At 43.3% G+C, this 23,198-nt stretch overlaps 2 protein-coding genes across 2 annotated transcripts; both read left to right on the forward strand.

The window, feature by feature from the left end:
• The first annotated feature begins 811 nt into the window (after window positions 1-811).
• On the forward strand, window positions 812-9,294 carry LOC5517662 (fibrillin-2). The gene is made up of 7 exons (XM_001637556.3): window positions 812-900; window positions 1,908-3,968; window positions 4,391-4,540; window positions 7,055-7,342; window positions 7,741-8,049; window positions 8,255-8,401; window positions 9,002-9,294. Exons 1-7 carry the CDS (start codon window positions 882-884, stop codon window positions 9,292-9,294), a joined length of 3,267 nt encoding a protein of 1,088 aa, XP_001637606.3. The 5' UTR covers window positions 812-881.
• Window positions 9,295-10,033: 739 nt separating this feature from the next.
• LOC116601357 (polycystic kidney disease protein 1-like 2) lies at window positions 10,034-22,191 on the forward strand. Its single transcript, XM_032362067.2, has 10 exons — window positions 10,034-10,521; window positions 10,981-11,563; window positions 13,005-13,190; window positions 13,541-13,666; window positions 14,064-14,540; window positions 15,044-15,622; window positions 16,123-16,359; window positions 16,766-18,172; window positions 18,498-18,666; window positions 19,228-22,191. The coding sequence occupies exons 1-10, from the start codon at window positions 10,034-10,036 to the stop codon at window positions 21,690-21,692; spliced, it is 6,717 nt and encodes a 2,238-aa protein (XP_032217958.2). The 3' UTR covers window positions 21,693-22,191.
• Window positions 22,192-23,198: the final 1,007 nt, after the last annotated feature.

Raw genomic sequence — 23,198 nt, forward strand, 5'->3', positions numbered from 1 at the left:
TAGGCTATGGAGTTAAGCGTTCATAATAGTCAAAGAATAAGGGACGGACAGACGGGTACACACAGAAAAGAAAAGACATAGGCGTGCCCATAAAAAGGGGTGGTTCCAGGATTTTCAAAAGGGGGGGGAGGGGGCAAATCACAGAAAGAAAAGACATAGGCGTGTCCATAAAAAGGGGTGTTTCCAGGAGTTTCAAAGGGGGGGGGGGGCAAGCACAGACAGAAAAGACAGGGGTGCATCTAGGAGCCAAAAAGGGGGAGGAGGGGGCAAGGTAAGGGCTTCGAGAAGGAGAGTGGCGGATTCATTGTTCCCCCGTAGATTTCCTTATATTTCCAAATATCTGAAAATAGGGGGGCGCTCGGCCTACTCAAAGATCCACCCCTGACAACAGGCTGCCCATAAGCGAACGGACAATCGAACTGTTCGCAGATTCTACGCGGATTCACGATGGATGATTACAAAAGTGACATACTACTTAACATTTTATTCATTTTTTGCCGGCAGGCTGTGAGAAAAATTCTTGGAAACTCTTTGACAGCTCGTGCTATATGACAAGCCTATATCCACACACGATGTCCCACAACCAAGCGTCAGAAATATGCCGCAACAAAAGTTCCACGCTTGCCATTATCACCAATACTATCGAATGGTATTACCTCAAAGCAACACGGCTCATGAAGGATAATTTGATCTTCATCGGGCTTCGCGAAGAGTTAGGAAAATGGCGCCATCCAGATGGTTCCATGGCGAAATTTCTCCCGTGGGAGGGTCCTGTGTTGGGGGTGACAAAACCTTGTGGTATCATGTCTAGTATTAATGGTTTGTTTGGTGCTGTGGAGTGTAATGATTCGAGTGCTGGGAAGCAGCTTATCTGTGAAAAGATGGCACATAAACTCCAAGGTAGCTCTCGTAGTAATAGGTTTAATTAACAAAACATACATATTGCGATGGAAAGCACACAATGAATTTGTTTGCAATATTTATTCTTAAAAAAGGAGTGAAAAAGGCACATACATTTATATTCATATCTTAAGGTAATTCCCTTGAATTGCACTGCGCACCCCTTCTGCGCATAGTGGCCCGCGCTGTTTGTTCGATTTTTTTCGGTATTAAGTGCGCGTTGTACAAGAAAACACAGCAAAAGGCGCGCGTTTTTTACTTAAAATCGCTTTGACAGAAAAACGAAGTCGGTTACCCCCATTTTTTATTTGCTCAAATAGTTAAATATATACGGAAAAATGATATACTGAAAGAAGAAAAAAAGTTGGGTTGTAGAAGTTTTGTTATTTCTCTTAAAAGCCGTAAAAATACTTCCAAATTGCGCTTTTACCGTATGAATAGTGGCGAAAACAATGTCTTTTAGTGCGATTTCTTAAAATGTGATTTGTTTTGAACATTAGCTACTACGGGTTATTGTTTAGGAGATCGGATTTTGGCAGCTCGACAAACAGAACTTAATTACTATAGGCACTCTTTTTGAAAACTAAGAGTTGGGATTTTTTCTTGCGCGATCAGTAAAAACGCGTCATATCTACGCCCCTCTGTTGTGAAAATGAGGTCGGTAACCCCATTTTTTTATTACATTTTTTGAAAGCCCTTAACTTCAATATTGTTTATGCCAAGTATAAAAAAATTCTGGGTTGTAGAACTATTTCAAGAGAATTACCTTAATAAGTGCTCCGATGAATAGAGCCCATGTTCCTATCACTCAGAGTTAGGGGCTGGAAATCACAATAATTATAGAAAGAGATATCCAATTACTTTACCCACGGACGATTTCATAAGAGATTGCATAAGTTTAGAGAAATGGCTTTAAGTAAACAGATACTAATGATGATGAAAATTAATAGAGATCTAGCGTAGCATTCAGTGATTGACGTCATCATACCTTTTAATTCTTAATTTAGACCCAAGTTTCGAGATTGCATCCCGCGCATGCGCCTACCAGCTTTCAAACTGCTCCCAAACATGCTCCCAAGTGGACTCAATCTACCAATGCACATGCTTCGAAGGATATCATCTGACCAGTGATGGTCAGTGCGTGGACATCAACGAGTGTTCGTGCTCAAATCAAACATCTGAAGACGACACAGCCTCATCGGGTGGTAGCATGGCGTCACCGGGCTTCAATTTGACGACATCGAACGAAACTGAGACGTCATCTGGGGAGTCGGTAGATGGGTGTTATTCTGTTGTCCAGCGGTTTTGCAGCCATCAATGCTTGAATACACCAGGGAGCTTTATATGTACATGCCCAGAAGGTCTGGCGTTGAGTGAAGACGGGAAATCCTGCGTAGATGTTGATGAGTGCAGCACTGGAGCTAACGTGTGCAACGACAATTGCGTTAATTTGTACGGCAAGTATACTTGTCAATGTGGACCTGGATATGAATTCGACTGGCTCAATCGACGATGTTGCCAAAAAGTTTCATGCTTTCCTCGATGTTCTAATATAAATGGTAACTATTCATGTGAGTGCAGCGCAGGCTATGTTCTGTCATCTGACTTTACCTCTTGCTTGGATGTTGATGAGTGTTTAACAATCCCCGCTATATGTAACCAGACGTGCTCAAATATTCCAGGTAGTTACGTATGTTCTTGTGTTACTGGATACTATCTCGGTGTAGACAATACAACCTGTTTGGACCTCGATGAATGTTCAACTAACGCGAACAATTGTGAGCAGAGATGCACCAATAGCCTGGGAAGCTTTATTTGTTCATGCTGGACTGGCTACATTCTTGGATCTGATTATAAATCCTGCGTGGACGTCGATGAGTGTTCGTCTGGCATCGCACAATGTAACCAGACTTGCGCCAACATTCCAGGAAGTTTTACATGTTCTTGCGGTAATGGATATTTCCTTGGATCTGACAGAACTTCCTGTCTTGACATAGATGAGTGTTCGACGAGAGTTTCCCAATGCAATCAAACATGTAACAATAGTTTAGGAAGCTACACTTGTTCTTGTCGTTCCGGCTTTTCCCTGGCATCCGACGGAAGAAGTTGCAAAGATCTCGATGAATGTTCAATCAACACACATCGCTGCAATCACACTTGTATAAATACCATAGGGAGTTACTCTTGTTCCTGTAATACTGGGTTTTTCTTGGACTTAGACCAAAGGAATTGCTTAGACATTGATGAATGTTCTTCCAACCTGCATATTTGCAACCAGACATGCAATAATGTTCCTGGCAGCTACTATTGCACTTGTTTTCCTGGATTCTACTTGATGATGGAAGATCAAAGCTGTGTTGATATTGATGAGTGTGCCGCAGGTTTTCACCAGTGCAACCAGAATTGTCAAAACATTCCAGGAAGCTACAACTGTACTTGTGGATTAGGCTACCAACTAGCGTACGATAAAAAAAATTGTCTAGACATTGATGAATGCGCCACCGGGAAACACCAGTGTGCCCAGAACTGTACAAACATAATTGGAAACTATTCATGCTCTTGTACAACTGGCTTTGAACTTGCTGTTGATCAAACAAACTGTGTTGACGTGGATGAATGCGTCACACGTTCTCACAAATGCTTTCAACAGTGCGTCAACACGCGCGGTAGTTATAAATGCTCATGTAATCCTGGGTTTGTACTTGCTAGTGATAACTTTGGATGTCTGGATATTAATGAGTGTAAAAGCTCAATCAAATACTGTTCCCAAGGATGCAAAAATCTTTATGGTACCTTTTCCTGTTTTTGTTACCGTGGATATGCCCTGGACAGTGATAAAAGAACCTGTATTGATGTTGAAGAGTGCTCATCCGGTGCTCATGGATGCTCTCAGATTTGCAATAATACACAAGGAAGTTTCCATTGTGGATGCCATCAAGGATATAACCTTCTAGATGATCTCATTTCTTGCGGGGACATTGATGAGTGTGCAACAAAGGTCTGCTCTCATAATTGCACCAACACGCCAGGAAGCTACCGGTGCTCATGTTTTCCAGGCTACCAGCAAGGTAACATATCATACTCTCGTATAAATATTCAGCTAGTTGCCATCAAAAAAATGTTGCAGTTTATTATTTGATTATGCTTTCAATCTATCAATATATCTAACAGCAAAAAGTCCACTTCCGGCTCGCAATAGACGTGCTGTTTGTAGACAAAGCGATAAAATATAAGCGAATTAGAAAAAAAGGCATTCTAGATCACTCCAGTATGTCATCAAGTCAAACTTTTGCGTAGCCAAATCCGAAAATAAACGTCCCTTGCAGATACTGCAAATGCATAAAAAATCCTCTTTTTGGGGGGCGGGTCAGATTTTTACCAGAAAAAGCACCCCTCCCCTCCCCCGGAAAAAATAGGTCCCATTTTTTTCGGATGTTAAAAAGCTTACATAATTTACTAGCTTACTTATGTTCTTTTATGTTTAACATAGGGCCTAAAAATGACAGCTGCTTGGATGTGGATGAGTGTTCCACCTCAACCCACAATTGCACACAAATATGTGTCAATCAACCAGGCAGTTACACCTGTCATTGTCACCAAGGTTACCAGCTAGCCGCTGACCAGAGATCATGCGAGAAAGGTAATAAAACCCCGTGCAAACATCGTAAACATCAGCCGACATTGCTTGCACCGCCAACATTGCCAGCATCGCAAACATTGCCTGCACCGCCAACATTGTCAGTATCGCCAACATAATAACATTGTTTGCACCGCCAACATTATCAGCACCGCCAGCACTGCCAGCATCGTCAACATTGCTTGCACCGCCAATATTGCCAGCATCGCCAACGTTGCCAGCATCCGAAACAATGCTTGTACTGCCAACATTGCCAACAATGCCAGCATAACAACATTGCTTGCACCGCCAACATTACCATCATCGCCAACATTGCCAGCATCGCCAACAATTGCCAGCATAACAACAATGCTCCGCCCTGTCTTAAGAAAGTTACACACCCTACACCTTTTACCGCCACACTTACCACAACCTCTAACCTGAGTACTATCCTCTTTAAGAGAGGACTGCACCAACATATCCTTTAAACTTCTAGGTTTCCTATAAGCCATAGGTACCTATTGGTAGGGTACCTATAAACCATAGGTACCCTACCAATAGCACCCCTCATCTACTAGAAGATTCTAGAACTTGCTGTAAATTACGAAGAATACCAGGTAAATTAGGTAAAGCTGGATGAAAAGTGACTACAAAAGGTACACGATCATTCTTACCTTTACGCCTGTCTTTCAATGTGTCGTCCCTAGGAATACGTCTAACCCGGTCAACTTCCCTCCCCACAAACCTGCTGTCATAACCCCTATCAACTAAATAACCTTGTAACTCTAATACCCTCTTTTCGAAAGAAGAGTCTTCCGAACATATCCTACGAATACGTAGTGCCTGCCCAAAAGGAATGCCTTTCTTACAAACAGACGGATGACAGGACGTATGAAAAAGATATTGATGCTTATCAGTAGGCTTACTATACAGATCTGTAGAGATAAACCCATCCCTAAGAGTAAGTGAAACATCCAAAAAATTTACCTGACTAGTAGACCACTCAAACGTAAATTTTATAGTTCTATGTATAGAGTTCATGTGAGCCATAAACTCTCTCAGAGCGTCCCCACCTTCAGTCCAGATCATGAGAATGTCTTCGATATACCTACGCCATAAATAAGGCTTAACTGGAGAAGAGTCTATGATTTCCTTTTCCACTTTAGCCATAAAAAGCTTAGCATATGATGGTGCCATTCTAGTACCTATAGCCGTACCTAATACCTGTAAATAATGCTTCTTATTAAATACTAAGTTATTATTCTCCAGGACAATGCGAGGTAAGTCCACAAGGTCCTCAGTAGGAATATAATTACCTGTTAACTTACCACGTTTGTCCAAAGCGGCTTTAAGAGCCTCCAACCCCTCATCATGGGGTATGTGGGGGGTAAAGCCCAACCACATCTGCTGTGACTAAGATAGCCCCCTGAGGTAAAGTTCCCATATCCCTCACTATATTAAGAAAATGTTTAGTATCCTTAATATGGGATGGTATAGATGGCACCAAATCCTTAATATGATAATCTACAAACTCAGATATTATCAATGGTAAGCCTAGGGCAGGTGGTTTTTATCCCTTTCCTAAAACACATAACAAGGGAAACCCAGGTAGGCCAGTCATATCGGGGTGTAATACTTGCACTGAAAAGATAATGCGCGTTTTTGTCAGTTGTAATGTTTTTGCGTCTCGCGCCACTATTCTGATGTTAATAAGCTTGTAACGATTCACCTTCTTCAGTCTGCCCTGAAGAAGTCTTATTAAAGACGAAAATTTGGCAGAGTCGAATTTCAGTTTTTGGTGTCTTAAAAAAAAACTTGTATATAGTAGCTCGGGTATTAATCTGAATCTAGTCCTGAGCTATGATATAGGAAGGTCTAAGGGCAAACAACATTTTTTTCATGTGCCGTTCTAATGAAATAAACATGAAACATTCGACATGGATCATTTGTATACATCCGCATTTGGAACGTTACATGAAAACAAAATGTTTTGTATACACGCCAACCCTCTTCATAAGCAATCAAGAAGCATGTTATATTATGTTAACCAATTCCAGTAGAGACATGTTTATACTTGACATGTTTATACTTGATAATCAGTAACCTTGAAATATATTGTAATATGTTCTGATTTGTCTTGATTTGTTGCCTGAACTCGCATATATTACGTTTCCCTGATAAACAAAAATCCTCAACACGACCGATGACTTTTACTTGGTAGTCTGTTCTTCTTGTAGTTCTTCTTGTTTCTCTGATAAACAAAACACCTCAACACGACCGATGCCTTTCACTCGGTAGTCTGTTCTTATAGTTTCCCTGATAAACAAACACCTCAACACGACCGATGCCTTTCACTCGGTAGTCTGTTCTTCTTGTAGTAGTTCTCCTTGTTTCTCTGATAAACAAAACACCTCAACACGACCGATGTCTTTCACTAACCAGTCTTTTCTTCTTGTGGTTGCTCTCTTGTATCCTTGATAACCGACCCCCCCCCAACATTACCGATGTCTTTCGCTAGCCAGTCTTTTCTTCTTGTAGTTGTTCTTCCTGTACCCTTGATAACTGAGGCCTTCAACACGTCCTCCACCTCACTACTTGTTCGCTGGATCTTAAAGCCCTCTGGAAGTTCGTTTCCTGTCCAGATTGGCTACATGCCATATACTAGAGACACAGACCTTCTCACCCTTCCACCTTCTATGAACTCCAAGCAATTAAAGATTCAAGGGCTCCGCCCATACACAATCTATAGCGTGTTCGCTCGATTGTCTACCAACTGGACGGACGGAGAGTGGAGTATGCCCGCGTTCGTCCGGACGGACGAGAAAGGTAAGGGATAATTATATGCCAACTGGACGGACGGAGAGTGGAGTATGCCCGCGTTCGTCCGGACGGACGAGAAAGGTAAGGGATAATTATATGCCAACTGGACGGACGGAGAGTGGAGTATGCCCGCGTTCGTCCGGACGGACGAGAAAGGTAAGGGATAATTATATGCCAACTGGACGGACGGAGAGTGGAGTATGCCCGCGTTCGTCCGGACGGACGAGAAAGGTAAGGGATAATTATATGTTTAATGGTCCAATACGCTATGATTTCACAAAAACTGATAGTTTTTTCCAGGAATAGTTACACCTGTTACCTAAGTTGTTTTAAACTTTTACAGACTTCTCACTTTCCCCTCTTTTAATCTAATTCAAGCCTTCAATATTCACTTTATCACTTAGCTGTTCAAACACGTCCAGAGAACCTCCAAGCCAGTCACGTGGACTCTACCTCAATCATTATCACGTGGTCATCCAGCATTCCTCGCGACCCATATGCAATTGTGCTTGGTTACCAAGTCAGTTACGGGATCTTTAACGCGACGACCAAGAAATTTAGTGACGTCACGGTTGTTGACTTATACAGTCAGGAAGATACGTTTGCGATCGGCGAGCTGCGACCGAACACAATTTATACCGTAAAAGTGTCGTACTTTTCTCGGAAAGGAGTCGGCCCGTACTCGAGGGCAATCGTTGTACGTACAACTTTAGGTGAGAGAGATTTACCCATGTCTGTATGACATCTCACAGGGGAGGAAACTTAACTTGTGACTGGGGAAAGGGGGAGTGGAGATCAGACAAAGCCCAATTTCGTACCCACATTAATGCCAGGCGAGGTCTTCAACCCCTAAAATTCAAAACACTTTAGATCCCCCCCCCTGTATCCGCCCCTGAAGATAGCTCTTTGCTTTTTAAGACAACCCATGTAATCCGACCAGCCCGTGTTTGAATGGAGGAATCTGTCTGCTTTCGGATGCGGAAGCGTCTCCCGGACGCCGTCCGAACTATACGTGCCTCTGCTTGGCCAACTTCCACGAGAGGTACTGCGAGTCATATCTAGCAGGTAATGGCGGCTTTTTACTTTAGCGAGGGAGACAGCGAATCATGCGAAAATATACAGGTTTGTTCAAAGTAGGACGCTAAGGCACTAACCCTTAGAAAAGTGAAGGGGGGATGGGGAGGTTTAGCCTTTTTTTTTTGCATATTTTTTTCTTGTCTCCAAGACTCGCATATTTTTTTTAATCTTTGTATGCATTTTTTTCCGTCTGGTTTGGGCTGCATGCCTTTTTTACCAGGTTTTTTATCGTGTATGTATTTTTTTGTTCCTTACCCATTCACCCTCTCTAATGGTCCGCCCCTAATTCGGGAGCAAGCAAAATTAAAAGAAATGACGCGAGAAAGTAGAGCTCTTTTGTTCCCTTGCGCTCCGGTGAGAACAAAAGCGCGTGTGCAAACATAGGAACGTAATTCAAAAAAGACAGAGACGATATAGGAAAAGAGAGCAGTGGAAACGATTTTTGTAATATTTATCTAGATAATAAAATGACTATACGGAAGCAAAGTGACGCTTTTTCATTTTTCGTAGGGAGTGAGGCTGACTCTGTTGTACCTAAAAATTAGGCTCACATGTATGCGACACGGATTTATTTTGTATCTTTTCCAGGAAAACGCTGCAAAAGCCCGACAGTTAGCATAGCTCTTGGTCAGAGCATCACACAAGCGACAAAAGTTCCCCGCTCCGAGTCCTACACGATTAGTAGTACTGTGGAGCTCGACTGCCGAGAGAGTTACGAGACAGAGTTTGCGTGGATGGTGACTCCCTTTAGCCGGACAGATGCCTTACTCAAGCGGACAGGAGTCTCCGAGTTACGGATTCCACGGAGACGTCTGGACTACGGCATTTACGTGGTCGCTCTTGTTGTACGAATGAAAGGTAACGATGATGGTGATGATTAAGATAATGATAATGAGATTACGGAGTGTTTACAATTCTGTTAAGAGTTTTGCTGCACATTTTAACATCCACGTTTTTCAAATGTATTGGCCTCTTTTCACTTCACTTTATTTTATTGCACAACCTATTTATACAAATATATTAGTGCGCAGCGCATGTTCACATCCCAGCGTGGAAGGCCTCTGGGCGGCCTCTCGTGTCAATGACAGACTGTGGTCTCCTAGTTCTTTGAGTCTCGCATCCTTATCTGGCTTTTCCAGAATAGTCTGCTTATGCGTTGTTGTTAGCGTCGTTAGCACGTCTTTGTCAAAACTTGCGTTTTTAAAGCAGTTAACGCAGATTTCAGAGGTTTCTATGGTGGTGATATATGTAATGTTGCCAACAAAATGGCAAACATTCTTTCTTGATAAAGATGATTGCGATGATGATGATGAAAGCGATAATGGTTCAGTTTTTTTCAAATGCATTGTCACCAGTTTACTTCCGGTCGATAACGTAACAATCTCCGATTATTTTTAAAGGGAAACTCGAAAAATATTTTAAAATATTGAAAGCAGTGTGCCTAATGGAAGTTTCTTTGAGGATGTGATTGATAATTTAGAGCGGATGGCCTGTTAAATATCTCGGATTCTAGTAGATTCTTTTGTCTTTTAACGGTTGAGGTTTCCGTCGGACCTCCGGAAGTGAACTGGTGACAATGCCCCTTTAACTTCTTCTTCCACAAGACACATTGATAACACTATGGTAACCATTACATATACAGATATCGCGGTGTATGGGCGAAGTAACGGATACATCGAGATCACCGATAGTGCCCTCGTGGCCGTGATTGAAGGAGGAACGAAGGTCACGCGCGGGAATAACGCTAGTGTCACGCTAGACGCCTCCTCCTCCTACGACCCCGACACAGGTGATAGCGTAGGATTGCGTTACACCTGGCTATGCCGTGACAGAACCGAGAAGTTGCCGGATTATGCCGTTAGTTACCCGTTAATTGAGGTACCCGGTTTATTCCGATCTCTGAAAGCTTCGTCTTTTAAAGGGGGGTGTTACGGTACCGGGGCGGGGCAGCTAAAGGGTAACGGCTCCACCCTTGTGTTGGACACAGCAAAGATAATGCCAGGAAGGTCGTACGTTTTGACGGTGATTGTAGAGAAAGGGAAGAGATCAACAAGATATGAGCAGGAGGTTGATATCGCCCGTGGGAAGAAACTGGAGATTCTTATACAGTAAGTCTTTATACAAGTTCATGTCTTAGAAATTTATACTTTAAAATAATGTACTCTATAATCCATGTGTCGCAGCTCGCAGTGTGGTTCATGGTTAATTTAAAGATGGCTGCATCCTGGTCTCTTGTGATACCGTAGCAGGCCTCGAGATATTAGGGGGGAGGGGGAAGGACACAGAAACATTAAGGAAATCTTCGGGGCACAGCCACGCCCCTAATGGTAATTTCCTTATAGCTTTTTTTAAATATTGGGGGCACGTGCCCCACGCCCTGCTACGGCCCTGTACGAATTTCCAAACCTGAATGAGTTTTAGGCTTATTTGCCTAATTATGTGATATCCATAAAGCACTGCGGGTTACGACACATGGATAATTCGAATACCACCACCCCAGACGAAATCTTGACTTTCAAACTCAGGCCCAAGGGCTTGATATACTTGAGAGTATTCTTCTTTTTCAGATGTATTTATAATTGTCGTGCTCGAAATACCCCGTCCCGACGACTCGCTTTGGCCAGCAAGTGCTACTCGTTATCGTGCATTGGGCTTAACTCGTTTCACTGGCGTGTATTCTACGTTCGCAACAGCACAAAACACGAAATACCAAGTTTACAATCCAGTCTCACAACGGCATCCAATCGAAGAGGCTTTGTGCTGAAACCGTATTCATTATTAGAAGGAGAATCTGTGGTAATCACCCTCAAAGTGTCGAGCGCCGACGGTACCACTGGGCATGCGCAATACTCCTTTCAAACTAACAAAGGACCTTCAGGTGGTACGTGTGCGGTCTTACCAGTCAGCGGTGTTACCTTAGTAACGAAGTTCAGTTTCAACTGCAGTGGCTGGTTTGATTTAGACGAGCCTTTGAGATATGAGTTTTTCTACGTGGAGAAGAATGGGAAAGAAACCGTGTTGCATGACGGGACATCTAGTTTTGAAGCCGAGCTCCCCATGGGAGAGAGGGAGAGGGGATCTTTGTTAGATGTAAGAGTCAGGGTGTATGACTCACTTGGGACATCTACACAAGTCAACACTCCAGTGAAGGTACATACAAAGTATAGGAAAATTAAAAAATTAAACGAGACTTACCTGTAAGTTGAAGTTTGATTGGAATTCTATCTGTCACCAAGCACTGAGGGATTACGTGCGCACCCTATACTGTTTGTTATTTCTACCCATCCCTTTGACTGAGGGATTACGTGCCCGCCCTATACTGTTTGTTATTTTCTACCCATCCCTTTGTACAGGTGTTTTGCGTTAACCTGCACACATTGTAAGTGCTTTAAAAAATGAAGTTCGTGCAGGCGCAATGCTATCTCACGTGGTCCCTCAGTGCGGTGACAGAATAGAATACTATATAACAAATAACAAGTACATGATAAGTGTTAGAGTTACGGGTGGGTTGATTGCTATAGCCCACCGCACGGATGGGTTTCGTTACGCGTGTGTTGAGCATTAGGTATCAGTCAAAGTAAATACAAATATATCGATTCTTTGTTACCCGATGGGTTTCATTACGCGTGTGTTGAGCATTAGGTATCAGTCAAAGTGAATACAAATATATCGATTCTTTGTTACCGGATGGGTTTTGTTACCCTTTTGTTGCCCATTAGGTATCTCCTCCTAGCTTGCAGCTTTTTCTATGATTTGAGTGTAACTCCTAGCCGAATAAGAAGAAAAACTACCCCCTGTTTCCTGGATGATATACCACTGGCCCTTAATCAGGGGGGGGAGGGGCTGGAAGAACCACCTAATTTGACTAAAATATCCGAGATTTCCTTTTATATTAGATTATTTTACCTTCCTTGTTCATTATACAATATATCTCAAGATAACCACTCCCTGTCCACAAGTCTTTGAGAGAGGGGACGGGAGGTTATGGTTATTTCAGTTTAATCTTTGTTTATCGAGCGAGTATAATAGCTTAAAAGCCCCGTCCACCAACAGGCCATTCCAGCCGCATTACCATAGAAACCTACCTAAACTACCAGAATGTAGCGCGCGCATTTTTAAGCTTGCACCAAACGAAGCGCGCGTTGCATGACGGTAGTTGAGGTAGGTTTCCATGGCGAGTGCGCGCGCATGCTTATAGCTGGAATGGCCTATTGGCTGCGCGGCCTGAGAAGCGTTCTACAGCTCTGAATCGATCAACGGCGTTGTATCTGCACCTGCGTCATTAAACAGTCTGTGTCAGCCGCCATTTTTGTTATCCTAGCAAAGCACCAAGTGCGAAAAAGCATCCATATCCAATGCGATATTTCCGATTGAATTTGGTAAAATAAAGTATCAAACTTTATTTTTAGATGGTTATTTCGAGATTTTAGTACATTATGTGCCTTCCAATATCACATGAAAACCATAATAAAGGTGTGACTGACAAGGGCACTTAAAGTATTCAAGCTACAATTGATAGGAGTATAATCTCCCCAAATCTATTTAATTTAGCATCATTACAAATTACAATATGCTTTATCTCTCATTTCAGGTTATCAAGTCTAAACTCTTTGCAGTCATAAATGCCATCGAACTCACATCAGGCAAGGAGAGCAGACTAAATGAATTACTTCAGTCTGGAGATATCCGGGCCGCCTCAAGACTGGCAAACAACGTCCTAAAAGCCATAAAAGATCCTACAAACAACACAATGGAAGAGCAAAAACAGAGGGCCAAGGTATTTTTGGGAAATATCTGTCTGTTTCCATCCGTCTTTGTGTTTGTTTTTAAGGAAAGGATTGAACTGAATTGTTCAATCAATTTATGTACCCCAAAAATACCTTTCAGGAACCATCTTTTGGATATTTCATCTGTCTTCCTCTCTGTTTCTATTCGCCTGTGCGTCTTTCTGTTTGCTTGCTTATCTATCTGTCTTTGTTGGCCTCTGTGACTCCTTGTTTCTATACCTGCTGTCCCTTTGTTATATGTCTGTCTCTGTTCGCTCGTGTATTTGTCTGTTATTCTGTCCGCATTTGTATATGTCTCTTTCTAATGCTCGTTGCGTTTGTACCATGTATACACTCACAGATCAAGTCGAGCATCGTGCTGCAAATGGCGGCCATCAAAGTGCAATCCGCTGACGCGATCCGCGACACCTCTGACGTCATTGCTGCAGCCACTACCTCACTTGACGACATCGATATACAAGCTCAGGTATCGTCATCTCGCATCAGCATCATTACAATTACTATTTGTAACATCATCATCATCATATCATCACCAAAATCACTATTTGTATCATTGTCATCATCACCAAAATCACTATTTGTATTATCATCATCATATGATCATCACCAACATAGCCCTCCATGTCGTTATCCATTAACGAAGTAATTATTTGCTAGAGATTATCAGCCTTTAACATAATCGTTATCGTCACCATAGCAACCAACATCACTAATACAACCATCATCATCATCATCATCAGTATCATTACCATCACATTCTTCACCATCACTGTCACCGTCACCATCACTACTACACCATCATAATCATCATCATCACCCTCACTACTAACATTTTTCAAGTCAATTATTTTCTGCTGTATTAGAAATCATCAGTTGAAGCTTTCAAGAGTATGGCTAGCGTGCTAACAGATGAAGCGGCCCAAGACGTCACATATGAGCTGCTGGTACAAGGCGCGCAAGGACTGGTATCAAGTATTGGCAACGTGCTGCGAATAGCGTCTCACAGTGCTGATATAAGCCTGCTCAGCGTCCATAATCTCACCGATACGGCCCTAAATATCTCACAAGAAACTGGAAGTAATTTGAAAAAAGCGGTGGAGGCAAAACGGGTCGCTAGCGAGCTCCTAACTGTGTTCAGTAGAGTTGGGCAGACAATTCTCTCGAAGCAGGTGATCGGAGAGGAGCCAATCAATTTCCAGGGGTTATCCGCGACTCTTGTGCTTCTACGCGAGGAGCCCTTGATGCTTGCTGGAAAGTTACTGTCGAATGAGAATGCGAGTTTTCAAATGCCTCGGGAAACCGGAGTGTTCGGTGGAGAGACCACTTATGTCGACAGCCAGGTACAAAGCGATAGGGCCTGTCCTTGGACGTGTGTAAAGGGGATTAATTAAGACTAGGACTGGTCCAGAGGGAAAGTGCGAATGCTGATCAAAATGATGATTGGATTAAGGGGACAAGAATGGGTCCTGGTGGCATTTCTAGGAGACAAGAAGGCTAGGGCTGGTCCATTGGGGGAGGGGAGGGGAGGGGGCGTCAGGCGAAAGGGCAAGGGGGGACAAGAGTAGATCAAGGGTATGAGAAGCAAGGGCGGATCTAAAATAGAAAAGAGACGGACCATTAGAAAAGTGAAGGGGGGAAGGTGGGGAGGAGTTTGTTTTCATCATTGTATACATTTTTTTTCTGTCTGCTTTGGGCTGCATGCATCTTTTTCCAGGCTTTTCTTCGTGTATGATATTTTTGTTCCTTACCCACCCCCTCTCCTTCACTTCTCTAATGGCCCATCCCTAAATGTGGAGAAGGGAGTGGAGGGTCACGCGATCACTAAAATGTCCGCCATCTTTAGATGCTGGTGACAGAGCACGCGGTGTTCACGTGGGATGAGTCAGCAAGTCGTGTCTCCACTGTCGTAGTTGGCATAGAAACCACTGATCAACATGGCAACAACATTACTCTACTAGACCTTGACACCCCGGTGGAGCTGATGTTACCGCGTCTTCACTCCAAGGGGCTCATGGGAAATGACACAATTTACACTCTGTATAGCAACCGCACTATGTATCACATCATCAATACACAGCATTCCAACATGAGCCTGCGGGTCACAGTAAGACCGCTGAACGAAAGCCGGAGTCTCTCGATAGCTGTTCAACGTGGAACGCCCCCCATATTTGGAAGACAGGATTACATGGTAACGCTTGCGCGTAACGCAACCTGCAGTGACGCAAGTCAAGCAATCCCGTGCGCCGATCGATACTCCTTCGTAGTTGGCCCGCCTTTAATTGCGAGTGCCGGTAAATACTTTGTAGGAGTTCGGCTTGCCGAGGAACACGTGGGAGCAGTAAACTACACAATGGAAGCTCAGGCCTCCGCGTGTATCTACTGGGACAAGCCGAGAGGAGAATGGGTCGGGGATGGGTGTCAGGTAAATGCTAATGATGTTTATGTGTCTTTCATCATCGAAGATGGACGTAGCGAAGAAATGTCATATACACGATGGTAATGTTGCTAACACAATGCCAAAATATGTGTTCGGAATATGTACAAAAAAGAAATGTCGGCCTCTTTGTCTGTTTCAAGTTCTGACTTTTTGAATTTAGGGGCGTGGCCAGGGAGGTGGCCCAGGGGCGTAGCCAGGGGGGTGGCCCGGGGGCCCGTTCCCCCCCCCCCTTCTAGAAGCAAAAAATACAGTAAATGCATGAGACATTATTAAAGATACAGGTGATAATGTCTTGAAAGAGTCTTTAGGTCCCCCCTGTTAAAAATCCTGGCTACGCCGCTGACTTGGCGACGTATCTCCGGGGTCCTTCACATTATTTTCAAAATGGCTTCTAGTTGGCCAGTTGGCCAGACGCCATTTTAAAAGAATAAAATATTTTTTTCCGCTCGATCGCGTGTCTTATTCCACTGTTATCTTCACTTCAGATCGGTCCCCTAAGCACTACAGACCTCGTCCATTGTTTATGTTCCCACCTGACCTCGTTCTCAGGCCAGCTCATCGTTCTGCCCAACCCTATCGACTTCCAGAAGGTTTCTGTGGAGTTCAAGCGGCTGGACGAGACAGGGAATGTGGTGGCGTTCATTGCGCTGGGGGTTGTGTTTGGGGTTTATGTAATCGTCATCGCGTGGGCGAGACGACAAGACCACAAGGACCGCATGAAGGTACAACTTCAACAAATATCAGCGATTTGTGCCCGAATACGCGTATTCATAACTCTTGTCCATATGTTTTCTTGTACTGATCGCTTGGTTTGTGCAGGGTTGTGATCACTTATAGGGTGGTTCAACATCTTAACAGCGTTTATTGTTTTTGTTCTTTGAAGTTCTCCGTTTGAGACACCTTTTGGTATTAAGACGGGGCTTATTTGAACATTTGGGAGTAGAAAAGAGCTTAGGGCTTAAAAGAAGGGACGAGGTTTAACAGAAAATTTATGGTAGATAGGCAGACAAAATGTAAAGGACAAACGCAGCAACAGAGAAAGAAACATATTGTCTTATGGTGAAATTTGAAAAGATGAATGGCCACCCCCAATAGGGCTGCTATTTTTTCATATGATTTGTGTTCCAGGTTGGTTTAAAGCCGTTCATTGGAAGCTACTGCTCAAGCACCTTTACATACCACACATGGGTGACCACAGGGATCTGGCGAAATGCTGGGACCACCGCTAACGTTTTCATAGTACTGAACGGCGAGAAACAGTCCAGCCGTCCTATACATCTTAGAAATCCATCATGTATCCCATTTGCTCGCGGTAACACAGACTCATTCATCCTGTCCATAACAGAAGACCTCGGGCGAATTAAGAGTGTTCGCATTTGGCATGACAACACGGGGGAGAACCCGTCCTGGTTTCTCAACCACGTGATAATAAGCACAGGCGAATCGGAATCGAGGGACTTGGTGTTCAACTTTCAACAGTGGTTGGCGGTTGAGAGGGGAGCAGGTTTTGTTGACAGGACGAAGAATGTAAGCTCAGAAGAAGAGCTCAGCGATTTGAAAGCTTCATTCGGGAATCGAGTTTATCAAGAACTTTTTCAAAGCCATTTGTGGTTCTCAGTCCTTACACGGCCCCCGTCATGCGTCTTCACGCGCGTACAGCGAGTCACGTGTTGTTTGGTGCTACTGCTGACCATGATGCTTGCAAACGCCATGTTTTACGAACTGGCACCACAGGCAGACCGCAATAGCGACACAACCGTGAAGATAGGTCCGCTACGTCTCGAGCTGAGGCAGCTTTTGATTGCTATTGAGAGCGCCATCATTGTCGCTCCCTTAAACTTTATTATCGTCTTCATTTTTACCCACATCAAGCCGCGAGACAGGCCCAACAAAAGTCAGCGTCACTATAGCGTGAATCGAAGGCGGTCTCTTCTAAAACTTACTGGCCCAAGTGAGAAGAAGAAATGTCGCTTTCTCCTGCCTTATTGGTTTACCTATATTTCCTACTTCTTATGTTTAGCCACAGTTGCAGCTTCGGGGACGTTCATTGTGTTTTATTCTCTCATGTGGGGACGATACATCTCAACACAGTGGCTCATCTCCATGGTGATGGCTGTAACCGTCGATATTTTTGTGTCGAAGCCACTTAGTCTCATTCTCTTAGTCGTCTTTCTTGTTTTGCTCGTCCGTCGCAAAATGGACGTCGCGGAATATAAGGACTCTCAAACCACACAAGGAGTAATTCTGGACTTAGCAGACGTGGATCTCGATGAAAACCCGGATAGTCTTGCGCAGTGTGCGCAGTACAACGGACCGTGCCATGTAATGCCACCGAAGCCCCCTACAAAAGAGCAACTCGAGAAGTCTCGACGTCTACACAGAATGAAACAGGAGATGTTCGCCTGGGTAAAAGAGGTGGTCATATTCGTGGGATACCTGTGTATCCTGCTCGTAGTGGCTCATGGGAGTCGTAGCCAATGGATGCATCCTATTAAGTCGTCGCTTTTTCAGACAACCGCTGACAATGACAACATGGTAAGACGTTTTTCTACGCAAAGTTACATTTTTCTGTATAGTTTTTCTTTTATCTAAAATGTATCTTTATTTATTATACAACTGCTGTGCGCCCATCTTCATTTGAATGCTTTTGCATTGAGTACGCCTCATGGACAATAAGGCCGTTTTTAGACGCCGTTCTGTTCATGTGCCGCTCCAAATGCAAATGCATGCAAATGAACCGATTCGATTGTTGTATTTGTTCGATTGTGTTCTATGTTTATTTGCAAGCATTTATATTTGGAACGGCATATGAAAAGAGGCCCAAAAGTTTGAATTTTGCGTTCCTGTCGTTATGTTTCAGCTGACAAGTTTTGACAAGTTCTGGGGCTGGTCCAGTTCCGTGCTATTGCCCATTTTATTTGAGGACGGGAAAGGTCGAGTTGGTCAGGGAACAAATGAGGCTTATTTTGGCGATGGAGAATCGATTATTGTCGGAACACCGACATTGCGACAAATTCGAGTCAACAGGGGTACGAATCGTAGGCAGTATCAAATCTTTTATATCTAACAATCAAGTGTACATTAGGCTTGGAAACCCAAGTTATTAATAACAAGCAAGGGTGACATTCCACTCCGCCGCTTGTTTAAATATCAGAGTTTTCATATCTCACAATCTGCCTATTATAATGGGGCTTTGGGTGACAAATCTCTCCCCTCCCCTACACTGAGGAACCACATGTCCTCCTTTGTTTACGATAGCTTTGGGTGACAAATCTCTTTCCTCCCCCCCACTGAGGAACCATATGTCCTCCTTTGTTTACAATAGCTTTGAGTGACAAATCTCTTCCCCTCTCTTCCACTAAGGAACCATATGTTCTCTTTTGTTTACAATGGTCCCCTTTCACCACCCCTTTCACTCTAGGGGCGTGTCTAGAATAATAAAGCAACGTGGGGTCATTCAGTAAATCACGGTAAAGATGAAAATAATCCACCCGGACCCCCTCTGGGCACGCGCCCCCTTTCACGCCAGGACTCTACGCACATCCACTGCCATCAGTATTTTAATTTGACTGTCCTTCCCCTGCCACCAGATCATTGCGAGGTTGTGAATATCTTCAGACCGTACATTCACAACTGTACCTCAACGCTGCTGACGTCAGAAGAAGAAACGACCGCTAGCTTCCTGCCGGGCTGGAAACCGAAGCCGATCAACACAACACTCCCCCTGATCCTACAAAAAGAAAAGCCCTGGATGTACACAAATAGCGAACTCACAGGGGGGACACGATTCTGGAGCTACATTCACGCAAGGCTGGTGTACTCCGGTGGCGGTTATGCAGTGGATCTCGGTAAAACTAAAAAGGAGGCGACGTCTATCCTTAAATCACTTCAGGAAAACAGCTGGATCGATCGTTATACTGCGGCCTTATTTGTGGATTTTGCGATCTATAGTCCATCTACATCGCTCTTCGGAATCGTCAAGATTGTCATGGAAATGTCGCCGTCAGGGTCCATAAAATTAAGCCACGTCATCGACATAATCCGCCTCTATGACGTCAGCACCGGATATGACGTATCTCTACTATTTTTCCAGCTATTACTTCCGGTACTCGTCATATACTTCACGATGTCGCTAGTACTGAAATTGAAAAAGGGTATTTTGAGGTTTTTCTGTACGGTGTTTAACTGGGTAGATATGTCCCAGATCGTTTGTGTTAGCGCGTGGATGTCGGTGCACATTTATAAAATGATCTACATCGACAAATCGAGTAAGGATCTGCTGGCCAAAACCCATGCGACAACAGGATTTGACTATATCGTCATGTTAAACACTATTGAGAATGTCGTGATCGCACTGGTCGTGTTCTTAAACACCCTAAAGCTCCTGATTTACTGCCAGTTTAGCCACGTGAAGCACTTCTTTCAAGTCCTCGTCAAATCCTTCTACGATGTGGGACCATTTCTCACTATACTCTTCTTCGCTATTGGGGCATTCGCGCAGTTTGCGTACATCGTATTCGGTCAGAATCTGGCAAATCACCGGAACTTGTTGGAATCTTACAACTGTCTCCTCAACATCATGATAGGTGCAGATCACGACTTCCGAGAACTGACTGATTTTGATGCGGTAATCGGATCAGCTTACTTGATGATCTTCTCCTTTGCGTCCATGATCTTCTTTGTGAACTTCTTCATCCTGATCTTGATCCATTACTACGATATCGGACGCAAGGAGCAGTTTGCCATGTACGGTCTGGGTATGTATATTGTTGATCGCTTTAAGGAGGCTATGGGGGTCGGTAAGACAGTGATTCCAAGAGAGCCTACAGAGTTTGACAACATCCGCCAACAATGTCATCTGCTTAGGTACATGTTGAAGTCCAGAGCGTTCAGGCAAATGGAATACAGGTGTGAGCAGATATTGTCAAAAAGCGTAAAGGCACCTCAATCACCCAATGGCAAGGTTAAGACCAAGTGCTCATTGTTCAAGGCGTTAGCACCCTTAGTGCACGATAGAACAACATTCGATAATCCAATGTTAGAAGAACGACCACCAGACAAAAACTCTTTGTTCAGTGGAAAACTTGATCGAAGGTTGAAAACGTTGTCGACCCTGCTGAATGCTGATTACATTGATGGCTTCATGGAAGACCTGGATGTGATATCCTTGGCTGAAGCTTCGGCATTCTGGCGACGCTACCATGACAGTATCATCCCTGCGTCAATCACGCAAGTGTTTGAAAGACCAGAATTGCCTCCAGAGTTACGCTCGCTAGTAACTGATCAAATCAGCTCCGAGTATGCAACAGTATCTGGTTTTGGAATAAGAAAAGAGAGTCTTGACTATGAACCTCAGAGATGCGAACCGGATTTTACCGATTCTTTCACGTGGGAGGGGCCTGACACCTTGCCTAAAGTCACATTCAGTGACGATACAAATGGTACAGAGCCACTGCCTGCCTCTATAACCGAGATATTCCAGAATTCTCACAAGAACGTCCAAGAAAGGTCAACCAGACCAATATTTGCTCCAGTTACCGAACCAAGAAGCAAAACTCCTCGACGACAATCCAACGCCTTGCCTTTAACATTATTGAGGGAGCTCGACGATGGTGAAGAGGCCTTGCCTGATTCTATAACCGACATATTCAAGACAGCATGCAAACCGACGTCAACCAGAACTCAATCCCTGCCAGCTTCTGAATTCACAACTTTGCAACAAGCCAAAGTATCATCTTGGGCCACTTTTGGGAAAGACGCAGAGGCTACTAGGAATCTGCCCGACACAGGAATTCTTGAGGATTACCATTCTTTTAAGAAAAAGGGTTTAGTAAAGACAATAAGACTTCGCTCTACTTCAGTAGGTGAAGCACAAAACATGCCAAAGACCACAGCAGGACAACTTCGGCCTTCCAGGAGACACCTAAAAGCACCAAGTACTGGAAAAGAAAGGAAAGCCTACATACTTCCCACGGTACAAGAAGAGTTTGACAAGATGAAAAAAGAGGTTTCAGAAAGGGGTCAAAGATCTCCTCGCAATGGAAATTCTGGTTAAATTAAGTCGTCACAGGAATGACCGTGGAAAAGACAATTCAATATAAATCTTTGACAATTAACTAGGGCTAAGACTGACATTTTCTGAGTCATTTGCTAACATTGGTAAGATAAAAATAACAGTCAGGTAGAATGCCATAAATATAATCTTTGACAATTAACTAGGGCTAAGACTGACATTTTCTGAGTCATTTGCTAACATTGGTAAGATAAAAATAACAGTCAGGTAGAATGCCATAAATATAGTCATTGTTTGCCTCTGAAGTTGACAATGTAGGCAGGTAATAGTGTTATAGAAAAAACAACAACGATAATGTAGCGAAATAAACCTTTTTAGCTACAAAAAAACTCGAAATGTGTCTTTAAGGTTACTGCTACTGCCTAGAAAATTAATATAGTTTATTATCTGTGTTGAATTCAAGACATCTACATCACTAAAATAAATGTTAATGTAATGTACACAAAATAGGATATAGCAAATAAAAAGGTAGTGTATTGTAGTTTTGCATAAATTTTCCAAAATGTCTGCCCCCCCCCCATAAGAAAATTCATATGAAGAGATGGGCACCATTTCCCTTGGGACCCCCTCTCCTATTGTAATTCATAATTGTCAATTTAGGTGGGGTCAACATGGGGGGAGGGGAGGGGTAACCTATGTTAGCAGATGGACTAGCTTTTCAGGGATATCTTGAATCATCAAATATTAGTTTAAATTGAGTTGTTCTAGATTGAAAATAGAGGGACACAAATGCATGACAATGGTAATTCATGTCAAAGTAAAATTATGTGAATTTCTAAAACACTTTTCAACCTGCTTTTCTATGAAGTCAATCAAGCGTAGTGATCAAGAAATGTTGCTAGTCCTACCTTAAGGTTGGTTCTCACTACTGTAGGATGCAAAAGCAAGCGCAACACAATCAATCAGTTGCAAATCAATCAGTTGCTTTCCCTTGCACTTGCTCTTGCATTACGGTGAGAATTGGAAAGTTATGTGTGCTGTGCTTGTTACCTTAAAGGTGTTGGGAAATTTCTCTGAGGGCCTTTGCTAGAAAAACTTTTCAAGACGTTATAAATCCGCCAAATATTTGTGAAATGGAATTAATTTAGGCATGGCATCATTGTTTATGAATCTCTAATTTTTGATGACGTCATCAGGCAATGACGACATCACATGTAGTCACAACAGAAAAATTATACAATCTTAACTGTTGAAGCATCTGCAATGATAAATATTGCATTTGGCCTTTGTTTCCAAGTGTGTGGATGCAACATACGCCCCTGGATACTAAAATACCAAATTCTTTAACACTTCAATTTAAAAAATGAATCAATATACAGTGCCGTAGCAGGCCACTTAAGATTTGGGGGGGGGACACAATACAGAAACTTTGAGAAAATATTGGGGGGCACAGCCACGCCCCTACTGGTCATTTCCTTATATTTTTTGGATATATTAGGGGGCACGTGCCCCCAGTGCCCCACCCCCTGCTACAGCCCCATTTTACGT

The sequence above is a fragment of the Nematostella vectensis genome, chromosome 5 (genome assembly GCF_932526225.1).
Source record: "Nematostella vectensis chromosome 5, jaNemVect1.1, whole genome shotgun sequence".
Lineage (NCBI taxonomy): Eukaryota > Metazoa > Cnidaria > Anthozoa > Actiniaria > Edwardsiidae > Nematostella > Nematostella vectensis.